General features: G+C 34.0%; 1 protein-coding gene across 1 annotated transcript in view; it reads left to right on the top strand.

The window, feature by feature from the left end:
• The window catches only part of TMEM168 (transmembrane protein 168), a 55,342-nt gene extending 41,701 nt beyond the window's left edge, over positions 1–13,641 (top strand). The window contains exons 4-5 of the mRNA XM_060108605.1: positions 1,956–2,230; positions 11,634–13,641. Coding sequence (XP_059964588.1) covers positions 1,956–2,230; positions 11,634–12,181 — 823 coding nt within the window. The 3' untranslated portion in view covers positions 12,182–13,641. The remainder of the gene's footprint in view (positions 1–1,955; positions 2,231–11,633) is intronic.
• The last annotated feature ends 3,192 nt before the right edge of the window (positions 13,642–16,833 follow it).

Here is a 16,833-nt window from a genome sequence, read left to right as displayed (position 1 = left end):
AGAGGGATATCTTGTTTAAGAAAATGTGAAACAACATGGTGAAGTATAATAGAATGTACACTGGACCTCAGTGTCCTAAATTCTAGTTCTGTTACTTTAGGCAGATCATAACTTCTCTGGACCTCAGTGTCTTTATCTAAAATGCAAACAGTACCATTCTGCCCGTATAGAGAAATGTTATGAAGAGCTAATGAGACTATAAATGTAAAAACACTACTAGAAAATGTCATACAAATACCACGAATTCAAAAACATTGGCAGTGAAGTCAAGTATTTGATTGCAGTCTTATTTGGAAATATTTTTGACCCCAAATGTATGGCAAATCTGTTTCAGTCTGTAAATATTGCCAAATTTTAGTTTTTCTTTTGTAGTTAAGTACCTTTGAAGTAGAAAAAAATAGTTCCTTGCCATTAATGAATTCTGTTGACTGAACAGTCATCATACTTTCCTTGGCCAGGGTTGGGAGAGGGCTTGAAATGAAGTTTTTATCTGATGTCAAATATTTGACATAAAAACACAAAGTAGACTCTTTGTAGTAAATATTTCCTCCATATTAAAGACTTGATATATAAGTTGAAGATTCTCATGAGAAGTAAAAGAAATACATTTAGAAGGATCACATAAAGTAAGATGTGACAACTCTGCAGGAACAATATGTGGAAATAGTAATTTGCACAGTTAGATTTTTATTCTATTACAATTTTTGATTATGCATTGCTTTATTCTTTTGCTGTTTTGTGGCTGTTAAATGATACAAATATGGGACAAAATGTTTTGTTCTTTTAATGAAAACAGAATTAATAGAATAGTATTGATAATACACGAAGCAAAATATAAAGTTTTCAAAATTTCTACTAGAAATCTCTTCTGGATAAGAGTTATGATTTTTTTCTCCCTCAATATTGATTTGATTCTGCTAGTTTTAAGACTTGGTTTATTATCTTTACTAAAGTACCATTTTACATTTTACATGTATTCCAGGATCAGGTCTAAGTCTTCAGTTAGTATTCAGTAGTATATAAGGCAGTGGACCTAAATAGTAATAATTTTTTAAATAAATTTATTTATTTTATGTATTTATTTTTGGCTGCATTGGGTCTTCGTTGCTGCACGTGGGCTTTCTCTTGTTGAGGCGAGCAGGGGCTACTCTTTGTTACAGTGCGCGGGCTTCTCATTGCAGTGGCTTCTCTCGTTGCAGAGCATGGGCTCTAGGTGCACGGGCTTCAGTAGTTGTGGCTCACGGGCTCTAGAGTGCAGGCTCAGTAATTGTGGCACATGGGCTTAGTTGATCCGCGGCATGTGGGATATTCCCAGACCAGGGCTCGAACTCATGTCCCCTGCATTGGCAGGCGGATTCTTAACCACTGCGCCACCAGAGAAGTCCATAATAATTGTTTTAAAATGTCATTTATTAAAAGGTAAGTTCTATCATTTATGTACCTTAAGTTAGTAAAACTTGAACACAACTTTATAAAGACTGTCTTTTTCAACACAGAAATTAAATATATAATTTAAAATATTGCTTCCATATTTTGTTAAAATTTTTTTCTCAAGAAAAAAGTGCTTTCATTATTGTCCCCACCCAGGTATTCTTGAAACATTTTGGGGGTAGAATTAGTACAGTCTTGCTTTTTAAAGTTTTGTTTAATATCTGTCATTTGGTAAGAAGATATGAATAAAGAATGAAGAGTCGTACTATCTACATTTGGAGATATTCTCCCAGCTTCCAGTTTTATTGATAAGAAATATAATTTTTAGAAACTAGGCTTTGATTTTCCAAGCTTAATTCTTAGCACTGTAAAAATTTAGGAAAGATGTTTTTCTTAAAAAAATTCCTGCCATTTAATTAGCCACTTATGATTCTTAGATAATTTATTATAAATGAAGAATAGGAATATGACATAGAATGAACACTTCATAAACACTAAAATGATCTTTTTTTCTCCTTCTTCAGTCCTGATGGTCAGCCAACACTTCTTCCACCAGAACATGTACAGGAGTTAAATTTGAGGTCTACTGGCATGCTCAATGCTATCCAAAGATTTTTTGCATATCACATGATTGAGACCTATGGATGTGACTATTCTACAAGTGGCCTGTCCTTTGATACACTACATTCCAAACTGAAAGCTTTCCTTGAACTTCGGACTGTGGATGGACCTAGACATGATACGTATGTTTTGTATTACAGTGGGCACACCCATGGTACAGGAGAGTGGGCTCTTGCAGGTAAATCCACCTCTGGCAATTTCACTATTGTAAAAATACGCCTATTCGTGGAAATCTGTCCTTCACACTGAAACATTAAGTTTCCAGATTCTCAGTTTTCCACTTCACAGATTACCAAGTATACATATGACTGTTCTGTTTACCTTTTCTCTGGCATACTTGTTTAGCATAATTTTAGTAATCTCTAAAGGTTTTGAAAATTATGTTTTGTGTTGATTGGAAGAAAAAAATCTGACTGCTTGATCTGAGACTTATAATTAGTTTTCCTTTAAAGTATTTTCAGAATTATTTAATGTAGTTACATTTTTCAGAAGCTGATTAACTTATTTGACTAATACTTCTAAGTCTTTAAGGTGTTACAGGATGCTGATTTCAATAGTTCTTCACATATGCAGTTTTATTTATGTTAGAAAGCTCACCATAGTTTTAAGCAGCAGGTGATATGATATGGTTGGAGTAGTGCTTAGGACAGTGCTTGGTCCTCATTTGCCCCAACAGTGTTGTTTGAGGCAAGTTACTCTCTGTTTCAGTTCTCTCATCTGTAAATAGAAGGGGTAATGTTAAGTCTCCTTGCCAAGGGAGAAATGGGACCCTGTAAGTCAAAGGCTTTGTTTTATGAATTACTTGCTTAGTGCCCAGAAGAGAGTCTGGCATATAGTAGGAGATCCTTAAGTAATATAGATAGATGGATGAAATCATTGAATGAATCACAAAAAAGGTAATTTCTTATTTTAGATTAGAAAGTTTGTAAATTTAATTATATCCTACTTTTTTCTATAAAATATTTCAGATGTTTTACACCACGAATACAAACAATAAAATAATCATAAAATATAAGTAGAAAATGACATTCAGATCAAAGAAAAATATAAAACAAAAGTATTATGGAAGGACAGAGGTAGAGCGCCAATACAAGAACTCCAGAAGAAAGGAAATAAACTCAAGGTTAAAGGAGAGGATTTCAAACCATCATGGTCTCACTAATTTCATGCCAGATTGGTTGCCAGGGTTTTATTATAAATACATTTTTGTAATTTTTTGGTTTTGCAAATAAATATTGAATAACTCAGTGGCTGTCTAGAAGGAGTAAAGGCAAACTAATACTTACTGAGCACATGTGAAGCACAGCTACTATGCTTGGTACTTTATACACATTATTAGATTTAATCTTCACTTGAAATTTCTTGAAGTAAATACTATCACCTCTATCATCTTCATTTTTCAGAGGATGAAATGAAAGCTGAAAGTGGTTACATAACTTATCTATAGTCATACTACTACTAAGTGATGGAATCATGATTCAAGCCCAGATCTCCCTGACCCCTAAAATCTTCCCCCTATTGCACCACGTTGCTGCCAAAGGTGAAAACCATGAAGATAGAGAAATGGCATGTTCTGGTTCAGTAGATATTTTTGTTAGCATGGTTCACCCATTTTCAAAATACTGTAATATAGAAGAAGCTACTTCATATAATGGTTTATAAAATCATTTACTTGACCTATACTTTTTTAATAACACAATGTGTAAAATAACTTTAATTTTTATGGCTATTTCAAGTTCAGGTAAAGTATAGCATTCTGTGTACTTTAGAGCACAAGAGAAAAAGTTCTAGTCTGTTCAAAAATCTTTACAGAAATATATTTCAGACCTAAAAGCAGGGATTGATTATTGAAAACTACTGCAGTGCTTATAATAATAACCTCTTCCCTAAGCAAACAGGTCAAAAAAGGCATAACTTTGGTGGCCATGCATATATCCTTAGTTATTTTTAAGTTTTATAAGAAAGTAATTTAAGAAGCATGTTATACATTTCCATGAAGGATTTATTACTTAATGTAAACATTTTGCCAAAAGTTTGCATTTTTCTTAAGTCCTTTAAAATTTATCTCAAGTATTTTTTAAAAGGTGGCTTTGGAAATAAGTTCTAGATGTTCAGTTTACTGATTTTTTTGTTTGTTTTTAGTTTATTTTTGTGTATGCTGTTAGGGAGTGTTCTAATTTCATTCTTTTACATGTAGCTGTCCAGTTTTTCCAGCACCACTTATTGAAGAGTCTGTTTTTTCTCCATTGTATATCCTTGCCTCCTTTGTCACAGATTAGTTGACCCTAGGTGCGTGGTTAGCTCTGGGCTTTCTGTCCTGTTCCATTGATATATATTTCTGTTTTTGTGCCAGTACCATATTGTCTTGATGACTGTAGCTTTGCAGTATAGTGTTAAGTCAGGGAGTCTGATTCCTCCAGCTCCATTTTTTTCCTTCAAGAATGCTTTGGCTATCCGGGGTCTTTTGTGTCTCCATACAAATTTTAAGATTTTTTGTCCTAGTTCTGTAAAAAATGCCATTAGTAATTTGAGAGGGGTTGCATTGAATCTGTAGATTGCTTTGGGCAGTATAGTCATTTTCACAATATTGATTCTTCCAATCCAAAAACATGGTATATCTCTCCATCTGTTGGTATCATCTTTAATTTCTTTCATCAGTGTCTTATAGTTTCTGCATACAGGTCTTTTGTCTCCCTAGGTAGGATTATTCCTAGGTATTTTATTCTTTTTGTTGCAGTGGTAAATGGGGGTGTTTCCTTAATTTCTCTTTCAGATTGTTCATCATTAGTGTATAGGAATGCAGGAGATTTCTGTGCATTAATTTTGTATCCTGCAACTTTACCAAAATCATTGATTAGCTCTAGTAGTTTTCTGGTGCCATCTTTAGGATTCTCTGTGTATAGTAGTATCATGTCATCTGCAGACAGTGACAGTTTTACTTCTTTTCCAGTTTGTATTCCTTTTATTTCTTTTTCTTCTCTGATTGCTGTGGCTAGGACTTCCAAAACTATGTTGAATAATAGTGGTAAGAGTGGACATCCTTGTCTTGTTCCTGATCTTAGAGGAAATGCTTTCAGGTTTTCACCATTGAGAATGGTTTGCCTTTATGATATATGGCATTTATTATGTTGAGGTAGGTTCCCTCTATGCCCACTTTCTGGAGAGGTTTTTTTTTTTTTTTTTTTTGCCGTAAGCGGGCCTCTCACTGTTGTGGCCTCTCCCGTTGCGGAGCACAGGCTCCGGATGCGCAGGCTCAGCGGCCATGGCTCACGGGCCCAGCCGCTCCGCGGCATATGGGATCCTCCCAGACCGGGGCACGAACCCGTATCCCCTGCATCGGCAGGCGGACTCTCAACCACTGCGCCACCAGGGAGGCCCCTGGAGAGTTTTTATCATAAATGGTGTTGAATTTTGTCAAAAGCTTTTTCTGCATCTATTGAGATGATCATATGGTTTTTCTTCTTCAATTTGTTAATATGGTGTATCACATTGATTTGCATATATTGAAGAATCCTTGCATCTCTGGGATAAATCCCACTTGATCACGGTGTATGATCCTTTCAGTGTGTTGTTGGATTCTGTTTGCTAGTATTTTGTTAAGGATTTTTGCATCTATATTCATCAGTGATATCGGTCAGTAATTTTCTTTTTCCTTTTTTGTAGTATCTTTGTCTGATTTTGGTATCAGGGTGATGGTGGCCTCATAGAACAAGTTGTGGGAGTTTTCCTTCCTCTGCAATTTTTTGGAAGTGTCTGAGAAGGATGGGTGTTAGCTTTTCTCTAAATGTGTGATAGAATTCACCTGTGAAGCCATCTGGTCCTGGGCTTTTGTTTGTTGGAAGATTTTTAATCACAGTTTCAACTTCATTACTTGTGATTGGTCTGTTCATACTTTCTATTTCTTCCTAGTTCAGTCTTGGAAGGTTATACCTTTCTAAGAATTTGTCCATTTCTTCCAGGTTGTCCATTTTATTGGCATAGTGTTGCTTGCAGTAGTCTCTTAGGATGCTTTGTATTTCTGCAGTGTCTGTTGTCACGTCTCCTTTTTCATTTATAATTTTATTGATTTGAGTCCTCTCCCTCTTTTTCTTGAAGAGTCTGGCTAATAGCTTATTAATTTTGTTTATCTTCTCAAAGAACCAGCTTTTAGTTTTGTTGATCTTTGCTATTGTTTTCTTTGTTTCTATTTCATTTATTTCTGCTCTGATCTTTATGATTTCTTTCCTTCTGCTAACTTTGGGTTTAGTTTGTTCTTCTTTCTCTAGTTCCTTTAGGTGTAAGGATAGATTGAGATTTTTCTTGTTTCTTGAGGTTGGCTTGTATAGCTATAATCTTCCCTCTTAGAACTGTTTTTGCTGCATGCAAAAGGTTTTGGATCGTCATTTGTCTCTAGGTATTTTTTTTATTTCCTCTTTGATTTCTTCAGTGATCTCTTGGTTATTTAGTAACGTCTTGTTTAGCCTCCATATGTTTGTGTTTTTTTATGTTTTTTTCCCTGTAATTCATTTCTAATCTCATAGTGTTGTGGTCAGAAAAGAAGCTTGATATGATTTCAGTTTTCTTAAATTCACTGAGGTTTGATTTGTGACCCAAGATATGATCTATCCTGGAGAATGTTCTGTGCGCACTTGAGAAGAAAGTGTACTCTGCTGTTTTTGGATGGAATGTCCTATAAATATCAGTTAAATCTATCTGGTTTATAGTGTCATTTAAAGCTTCTGTTTCCTTATTAATTTTCTGTTTGGATGATCTGTGCATTGGTGTAAGTGAGGTGTTAAAGTCCCCCACTGTTATTGTGTTACTGTCGATTTCCTCTTTTATAGCTGTTAGCAGTTGCCTTATGTATTGAGGTGCTACTATGTTGGGTGCAGATATATTTATAATTGTTATATCTTCTTGGATTGATCCCTTGATCATTATGTAGTGTCCTTCCTTGTCTCTTGTAACATTCTTTATTTTAAAGTCTATTTTATCTGATATGAGTATTGCTTCTCCAGCTTTCTTTTGATTTCCATTTGCATGGAATATCTTTTTCCATCCCCTCACTTTCAGCCTGTATGTGTCCGTAGGTCTGAAGTGGGTCTCTTGTAGACAGCATATATATGGGTCTTGTTTTTGTATCCATTCATCCAGTCTGTGTCTTTTGGTTGGAGCATCTAATCCATTTACATTTAAGATAATTGTTGATATGTATGTTCCTATTACCATTTTCTTAATTTTGGGGGATTTGTTTTTGTAGGTCTTTTCCTTCTCTTCTGTTTCCTGCCTAGAGAAGTTCCTTTAGCATTTGTTGTAGAGCTGGTTTGGTGGTGCTGAATTCTCTTAACTTTTGCTTGTCTGTAAAGCCTGTAATTTCTCCATTGAATCTGAATGAGATCCTTGCTGGGAAGAGTAATCTTGGTTGTAGGTTCTTCCCTTTCATCACTTTAAGTATATCATGCCACTCCCTTCTGGCTTGTAGAGTTTCTGCTGAGAAATCAGCTGTTAACCTTATGGGAGTTCCCTTGTATGTTATTTGTCATTTTTCCCTTGCTGCTTTCAATAATTTTTTTCTGTCTTTAATTTTTGCCAATTTGATTACTATGTGTCTCGGTATGTTTCTCCTTGGTTTTATCCTGTATGGGACTCTGCGCTTTCTGGACTTGGGTGGCTATTTCCTTTCCCATGTTAGGGAAGTTTTTGACCATAATCTCTTCAAATATTCTCTCAGGTCCTTTCTCTCTGTCTCTCCTTCTGGGACCCATATAATGCAAATGTTGTTGTGTTTAATGTTGCCCCAGAGGTCTCTTAGGCTGTCTTCCTTTCTTTTCATTCTTTTTTCTTTATTCTGTTCCATAGCAGTGAATTCCACCATTCTGTCTTCCAGGTCACTTATCCGTTCTTCTGCCTCAGTTATTCTGCTATTGATTCCTTCTAGTGTAGTTTTCATTTCAGTTATTGTATTGTTCATCTCTGTTTTCTTGTTTGTTCTTTAATTCTTCCTGATCTTTGTTAAACATTTCTTGCATCTTTTTGATCTTTGCCTCCATTCTTTTTCCGAGGTCCTGGATCATCTTTACTGTCATTATTCTGAATTCTTTTTCTGGAAGGCTGCCTATCTCCACTTCATTTAGTTGTTTTTCTGGGGTTTTATCTTGTTCCTTCATCTGGTATATAGCCCTCTGCCTTTTCATCTTGTCTTTCTGTGAATGTGGTTTTTGTCCCACAGGCTGCAGAATTGTAGTTCTTGCTTCTCAGTTTACTGATATTTATATTAGCTTTTTCATTTCTTATGAAATGTAATAGACACCAAGATAAATAGCATAAATGTGTTCTTAAATTTTCATTCACTATGAATAAGGAATAATTTATGAAGACAGACTCTAAAGTAGGGTTATATTTTAGGTAAATGTCTAGCAGTTACATTCTACAATGTTATCTTTATAATATTTTTTTAATTATGTCAATAGTTTAGCCATTATAGAATTATTCTGTTAGCCCAGAAGATCTGTTCGTGTATGTGTAACTTTCTTTGTGAGAGTCTTTGTTGTAAAAATAGGAAAAAAAAAATGGAGAAAGCATAGCTTGACAGGACTTCTCTTTCCCAAGGAGGCTAGGTTTTGTCCCATAATAATTCAGCAACTGTATACTCCCAAACGGCCTGAGGCACCTGGCTCAGTGGATGAGTCCTCTTTTCAGTCAGTTCCTGCCCTTGGCCTGCTTGAAACAAACCTCAAAGGTTGATTCTATCTCAGAAGTAGTATTGAACACCCCTGCTCTGAAGAAAATGCTTTAATTCATTCCAAGCCAAGTGACAAAGAACTCTAAGCACTGAGATTTATCAATAGGTATTTTTCTAAAAACCTCTAAATAGGAAACATCACGACTTGATTTTACTTCAGTAAGTTAAGAGTAGGTCCAGAAATCACTGTGAGAAAGAAAATCTGTATGTGCCCTTTATCCCATACCTTTACTGTTAGTACTTCTTAGAATATGTAGTCTTCTTACATTTATGGGGCTTCATAATGTAGAACCTGATATTTTTTCCTTTTTGTTTGAGGGTAAAAAACAATTATGGTAATGACGAGAGACAGAAATACATTAAAAAAATGTAGATAACCTATAAAGCAGTTTATCACAGGTTAACAGTCTTTAAAATGCAGTCTCAATTACTTGAACTGTTGGCTTGAATTAGATTACTTGAATCAGATGGCTGTTATCTGAGATAAATGTAAATATTTTGCATTTGGGCCAAAAGCCAAATGCAACATAGAAACTGTTCATAGGAGAAAGCAGAGCAAAACAAAACGAGAAGAGAAATAGTATAAAGGACTTTAATACTGCTTTAAATTTCTTGCTGATATCTAAAGAGCATGTTTATAAGAGAATTAGTGTAGAGTGTGCTGAAGAATATTTATTGAAATAGTTGTAGAAGGCAAGTTAGAACGATGATACAGGCAAGTTAGAACAATGATGTTTTGTGGCAGATGGAATTTGTATAATAACTCTTGTAATCTGTGTTGTCCTGTCATCTCCAGAGAAGTTTAATAAAACTGGCCATAAAGAAAAGTGAGCTTGATTATATTTAAAAAGATATCTCCTGGGGCTTCCCTGGTGGCCCAGTGGTTGAGAGTCCACCTGCAGATGCAGGGGACATGGGTTTGTGCCCCGGTCCGGGAAGATCCCACATGCCGCGAAGCAGCTAGGCCCGTGAGCCATGGCCGCTGAGCCTGCGCGTCCGGAGCCTGTGCTCCACAACGGGAGAGGCCACAACAGTGAGAGGCCTGCGTACCGCAAAAAAAAAAAAAAAAAAAAATCTCCTGGAGATCTTTGTGAAGCAATATGTGATATTAGTAATATATTACTAATATGTGATATTAGTAATATGTGAAAAATAGTGTCTCTGAGATGATTGATAGGTACGAGTGTAAGAGCAGTTCATGAAACAAATTTTTCATTGTCACAGTCTAAGATACAGCAGGCTGATGAATAAAAGAATATTAATTATTCATAAAGAATGTCATATACCTTGACTTATATAGGTCATATTATTAATAGAATCCAAATTCTAAAGGATTCTCTATCTCTCCAGTATTGTCATTTTGATAGTTTAGCAAAGAGCATGATTGCTCTTGTAAAAATACATATTCTGAAGTTAGGTTGTTGGAACTTGTATTAGTAAATTGTAGCATGTTAAAACTTTTTTCTAATTATAAAAGTAACATATATTCAACATAAAAATTTTGGAACATATAAAGAAGTATAACAAACACCACCTGAAATCCAAATACCCAGAAATAACTACTGCTGTTATTTTTGTAGATACACTTCTGTGTCATGCTTTTTCTAATATCATAGATATTTTTGTCATTAAAATTTCTTTATAAATATCATTTATTATAAAACTCTTCTCATAAGGTTATACCATAATTTATATCCGTTCCCCCAGTAGTTTCAGATTTTACACTATCTTAGATAGCAGTGGGAAGATAAGCTTTATATGTAATTTTTTGTCTGCATTTCTGCCCTTTCCTTAGGGTAAATTCCTAGAATTGGAATGACTGGATTAGTATACCATTTGAGACAGAGCCAGGACTAGGGTGAGGTGAGAATGGCAGTTGCTTGGGGCACAGAATTTAAGAGGGTGCTAAAAATTAAATGATGAAGATAACATTTTAATGCAATATATTTAAAAATCAAAAGTAATGCAAAAAGAAACCCATCCATAATGAACCACATGTAAATACTAGCTATAAGACATATTTCTAAGTCAGAAATATATTTACTTTAGACCTGTCTGGTATATTTTTTTTAATCCTTTATTGTTGTTCAGGTATAAAACTGATTTTAAAATAAACCCATTCCAAACTCATTCTTGTTACTGGTAGGAAGGGTGTTTTTCATCTCATAGGTAACTACATATGAGGAGATAAGTTAATTTATCAGAAGTGTAGAACGGGGTGAGCCAGCTTTTTCTGTAAGGACCAGATATTTTTGGCTTGGTAGGCCATAAAGTCCCTGTTGCAACTACTTAGCTCTACCATTGTAGTATAAAAACAGCCATAGACAGAATATAAATAAATGAATGTTATTTATAGAAATATGAAATATAAATTTCCTATAATTTTTACATGTCACAAACTTCTGCTCTTAAAAAAATTTTTTTTACCGTTTAAAAATATAAAATCAGTTCTTAGCTCTCAGGCTATGCAAAACAAGTGGCAGGCTGGATTTGACCACGAGCCATAATTTGCTGCCCCTGATGTAGAATATTTGCTTTGCTGTATAATTTTAATTTTTTTCACTAAGTTTAACTTTATAAAATAATTTTCTTATTTTATCATAGCATATCCCTTTAATGTGAATAACAGGATGATTGGGGGATTGGGGGTGGTTTTTTTTTTTTTTTTTTGATTTTTTTACCTGAAGCTGAAAGTCTGTTTTTTGTTTTTAAAAATTCTTCTGAAAAAGATACTTTGAAAAAAAGGCTCCCTCTTTTTTTTTTCTTACATATTTTAAGAACTTAAAATACACTTAAGACAAAAGAGTATTCTTAGACACTTCAGAAATTCTTGCTCTACTGAACTTTCTGTTGTTCACAGGTGGAGACATACTACGCCTTGACACACTTTTAGAATGGTGGCGAGAAAAGAATGGTTCCTTCTGTTCCCGCCTTATTATCATATTAGACAGTGAGAATTCAACCCCCTGGGTGAAAGAAGTGAGAAAAATCAATGACCAGTATATTGCAGTGCAAGGAGCAGAGATGACAAAAACAATAGATATTGAAGAAGCTGACCCACCGCAGCTGGGTGACTTTACAAAAGACTGGGTAGAATATAACTGCAACTCCACTAATAACATCTGCTGGACTGAAAAGGGACGCACAGTGAAAGCAGTGTATGGCGTGTCAAAACGATGGAGTGACTACACTCTGCATTTGCCAACGGGAAGCGATGTGGCCAAGCACTGGATGTTGTACTTTCCTCGTATTACATATCCACTAGTGCATTTGGCAAATTGGTTGTGTGGTCTGAACCTTTTTTGGATCTGCAAAACTTGTTTTAGGTGCTTGAAAAGATTAAAAATGAGTTGGTTTCTTCCTACCGTGCTGGACACAGGACAAGGCTTCAAACTTGTCAAATCTTAATTTGGAACCCAAAGTGGAATATTGTTGAGAGTTCATTCTACCAGTTATCACTAACTTGCCATTTTTTGCATATTGTATTTTTATTTGTAAAAAATATCTTGTTACTTCTGTAGCTGCTCCCATTTTGTCTTTTCTCCAGTAATTATGGTATATGTAAGGTGTTGGGAATAAGCATTATTTTATACTAAAAATATGTAGGGAGTCACAAATGTTGACTTTGTAAATGCATAAGAGATGTTAAAAATAATAACAATGCACTTTGTGGAATGTTTGCATATGCCTCTGATTAGAAAGAAGACACTCTGCTCTGCAGTGGCCAATGAAGAATTACTAATGCCTTATTTTCTAGGCATAGATTAAAGAATGTAAACCAGACAATTTGTTTACTATTGTAAGAAAACTACCAATTTGCTTACAGAAGATTATTTTTTGTGAACAGTAGGTTTGAGTTCAAGGCCATTTGAAGAATTACAAGCTCTCTCTTAGAAAAGGGAAAAGGAAGAAGTCTGCTTAAAATGAATGCAAAATTTGCTTGTAGTCCATCACGTTTAGTTACTTGGCTATGACCTGTTATTGATATCACAGAGAGGCCCAAATCACTGTTTAGGTCAAGACATTCTTCATATAGGTAACTGTAAGAAGCTAGAGCCTACAAATTGCTCCTTCATGCATTGTTAGGGGCCTCTGAAAGCACTGGCAGTTTTAAGAGTCTTTCTCAGGGTAACAATGTTTTCTTAATGAACAATGTTTCCAGCTACAAATTCCTTCCAAATAAATTGTCTTCCCTTTGAAAAAGTAATCTTAAGAAATTTAGCCATTTGTCATTGATTTAGGCTATTTTCAGTACTGAGAAATGATTTTGATCTCTATAGAGTTAATGCTCTGTCATGAAAACTATTTTTCAGATCCCCATTAGTGGTAACACTTTTTTCTACTGAAGGTCAAGGGATTGGAAACAGGTCATTTTTCTTCATGTATACATGTAATGTATTCTGTAAAAAAGTATTCATATTGGCAGTTTTACTTAAGCATAATGGTGTGGTTGTAATTTTTAAAACTTAATTCAGTGTTTTCTTGGATTAAAGCAGGCATGGATCAGGGTATCTCCTAAGAGGTAGTTTACCTCCTATTCCCTTCCAATAATCCTTACAGTCTAAGTTTTCATCTCTGAGAAATAATAAGAAGGGAATAGAATCAAATTGGGGGATAATCTAATCTTTGTTGTTTAAATGGTGTGACGTCTCACCATTAAAGCCATTTTTTCCAGCCTCAGAGAGAGGAAATAATGCCTCTACCATCTTCTACCTGGTGACTTGAAGTTTTAGTTAGGAAGAAGTCACTTAGCGTCAGGGAACTTGTATACCACTATCTATGCAGCGTTGTTATATAGAGTCTGATTATTTCTCTGTTTTGAGTATGATTTTCCTAATGTTCTGAATAAAATTTTGTCAAAAATTAAATTTTCACATAATGTGTGAATAACAATTATTGAATGTTTTAGTGTATTAAGAGAGAGAGTCGTAAAAAATGTCCAAGTATTAGAGTTCATGGTTAGTAGCAGGCTGATTTAAAATTTTCCAATATTTGGTTACATATTTATATAAACATCATCCAAATGAAATAGTAGAGTGTTTCATTACTATTCAAAAATAGTGTAGCAGACAAGCCAAGTGTTAAAATTATGAGCTTACAGCTACAAAACACAGTTTAATTAACGTTAAGTAAAATCATCTTTTAAATTCTGAGCCAGTATTAAGCCAACTAGCTTTAACTAAAGTGTGTCTCTTTACTCTGAGAAAGCCAAATATAAAAGTATATCCTGCATTCTTTATAAAGTGATAGTAAGATTTTACTAAAAATCACATTCAAAAGGTAGCAGACATTTTTACAGCCACAAAGCTAATATTTTGATAAATATTTTCTATAAAGTACAACCAAAAAAGGTCTGGGCTAAAAATGTGACTTGAGCCTATTTGTTAAGTTTGATGAATTCTCCTACCCAAACAAATAAGACACTATAAATGACTCTTAGGAGATGGCGTCCTAAATTAAAGATGCCTATTTAAAAACATTCAAGTATGATAAATGACAGTATGGAGAAGGAATATTACAGGAAGGATAAATTGATTGGTTATTTTTACCTAAAGATTAAAAAACAGACCTGACAATGAGACTAATTTTCTTATGGCTTCCATTTTATATATCATGTTTAGGAAGGAGTTACTTGAAATAATAGAATTTATGTTAGGGCAAAATTTTACCATTCCACTAAAAAGAAATAGATAACATGGAGATGTTTTTCAACATAATGTTGACTTAATTTGTTTCCTTATATGATACCTTGCTAAAACCATAAAAGACTCCCCTCTAAAAACATCTTTTTAAAAAGTATACACTGTTACGTGATAAATTAAGGAGTCAAGTTCTTTTTCTCATAATTTTTCAGTTATGCTATTATTTCATTCAAAATTTTAATTTGCTCTGACTAAATTCTTTTGGGATATTTGGATTTATCTTTGTATAGCTTTCTATCTCACTCTTCTTAATAAATATGAAATTCTATAGACAAGACCTTTTTCAGAAAACCATTTTTATGAACAGTGTTTTCATAGTTACATACTTTTTTAAAGTTACATTGCTAATTCAAATGCATTTATATTTAATGCATTAGTGGGTAGAATTTTTTTGGAGTAAAATCTTCACTAAAGTCTATTTGTAACTGTACATTTTGTTTGTAAATTTTGGCTTGAATATATTTGCTGTTTTGGATACTGCATTTTTATAGGTATCCTTTCACATTTAGAGCATAGTCTCTTTCAAAATAATGTTCTACATTACCTTTCCACAGGTGATGTGATAGTTAATATTATGTATGCCAAAAGAAAATGGCTTAATTTTAAGCATGTGATTAAGTATATTTGATAGTAAGTGCTCAAAGGAGTTAGGTCTGTCAGTACTTTTGAACATCTCCTCTGCTGGGAAGTTACTAGACTGTCATCTCTTTTCAGGCAGAGGCTTGCACATCTTGGTATTTCTGCTACACAGTTACCCAGAAGAGTGCCTTGCCTATAATTCTGATTATTTAAAAAATATTTTTGACTGAGTGAATGAATTTAGACTCCTAATGAGAAATTGGAATAACTTGATTGTAAATCATTACATTTTCTTGACAGTTTTACCTTAAGTGGATATTTCAAGATCCTCATTAAATTAACAATTACCAAAGACAGTTACAGAATCAGTGAAAGGAAAACTCATATCACATTTGTAGTTAAAGAGCCATAGGATCAAGATTAGGGAAGGAAAATCTTTAAGATAAGTTTGAATGAAAACATAGCTGATATCAATCACCAAAAAGTGGCTTTTTGTGGGTTGAGTCCCTTTTCATCGTGTCTCCAATATGATTAAGGTTGAATCTTTCATTGATTTCCCATTAGAAACATATAGACAGGTTGGAGATTTATCACAAATGGAAATTATTGAAAGAAAGTAAGTCTGACAGATGAACAAAGAAAGAATTTGGCTGTGCCTGTCACTGACAACTAGACTGTAAAATCAGAAAAAAAAATGGGCCTGTGAACATAGGCAGGTTCAGGACAAGTTAGGGAAACTAAAATTATATCAGCTTTGGAGTATCCTCACTAGTTGCAACACATAGGTGTACAGTATGATACAATGAAATTTAAGCAACAATTGTTCTGAGCAACTATTGATAAAGTAATTTACATTTATGTTTTTTAGGAAATATTACTTAGATCAAAGATGATTCAAAATTGAAATCTGTAGGCTAATCACTAAGCTTTCTTTAATATTAATATGTAAAAACCCTTTTGATTGATTTAAAAATCAAATTGGCCAATCATCTTGTGTGATGACCTCACAGTATTTTTTTTTTAAGTATGAACTTAAAATAACTAGTGTAAGTAGACAAGTTTAGTAAAATTCTGTTGTTACTGTTTGGACCTAAAAATCTTGATCTATCTTAAATCAGTGTGGCAGGGTCAGTGAGGAACATGGCATATCTCCCTAGACCAGCAATATTTACTCCATGTGAAGTAAAAATATTTTTATATTAAAACATACCAATGTACTGAGCAATATTTGCATTAATTTTTAGTGTAAATCACAAGACTTCAAAGCAATTTTAATATTGCACTAGGTCCTTTGTTCTCCTTACTGCAGAACACTGAAGATTCTTTGGACACAATTTTGGACGGTAATGATACTCTATATTAAAAAGAAAAAAAATCCTTTGTCTATGTTCTGGAAACACAAATAGCACGATGAATTTTCACTAAAAAAATTTTTTTGTTTGAATATAGATGGAACTTCAGGTGGGTACTGTTTTAATGCAGTTTTATAATAGATATTTCTAGGTTCTTTGGAGTCCTTATACATATTGATTTCTTGTTCTACGCAACTAGGTATTGGTAAGGAAAGTGGGGTGAGGATTTTGATTTGTAATCTACATCCCCATGCATTCATACCCATTCTCACCTATTTCTCTGCTATCTAGTTAGAAGAGATACTACTCTTTCCAAAACCTAACCTTTGGATTCCTTTCCTCCTTTCTACATAAAACTAATTCATCAATAACAATAAAAATGACAATGGCTATCATCTGTTGAATGTTTTTTATGTTCTAGGCACTG

This window comes from Mesoplodon densirostris, chromosome 9 (assembly GCF_025265405.1).
Source record: "Mesoplodon densirostris isolate mMesDen1 chromosome 9, mMesDen1 primary haplotype, whole genome shotgun sequence".
In the NCBI taxonomy this organism is placed as follows: Eukaryota; Metazoa; Chordata; class Mammalia; order Artiodactyla; family Ziphiidae; genus Mesoplodon; species Mesoplodon densirostris.
The sequence above is the reverse complement of the archived record's forward strand: the minus strand, read 5'-3'. Positions and strand labels throughout refer to the sequence as shown.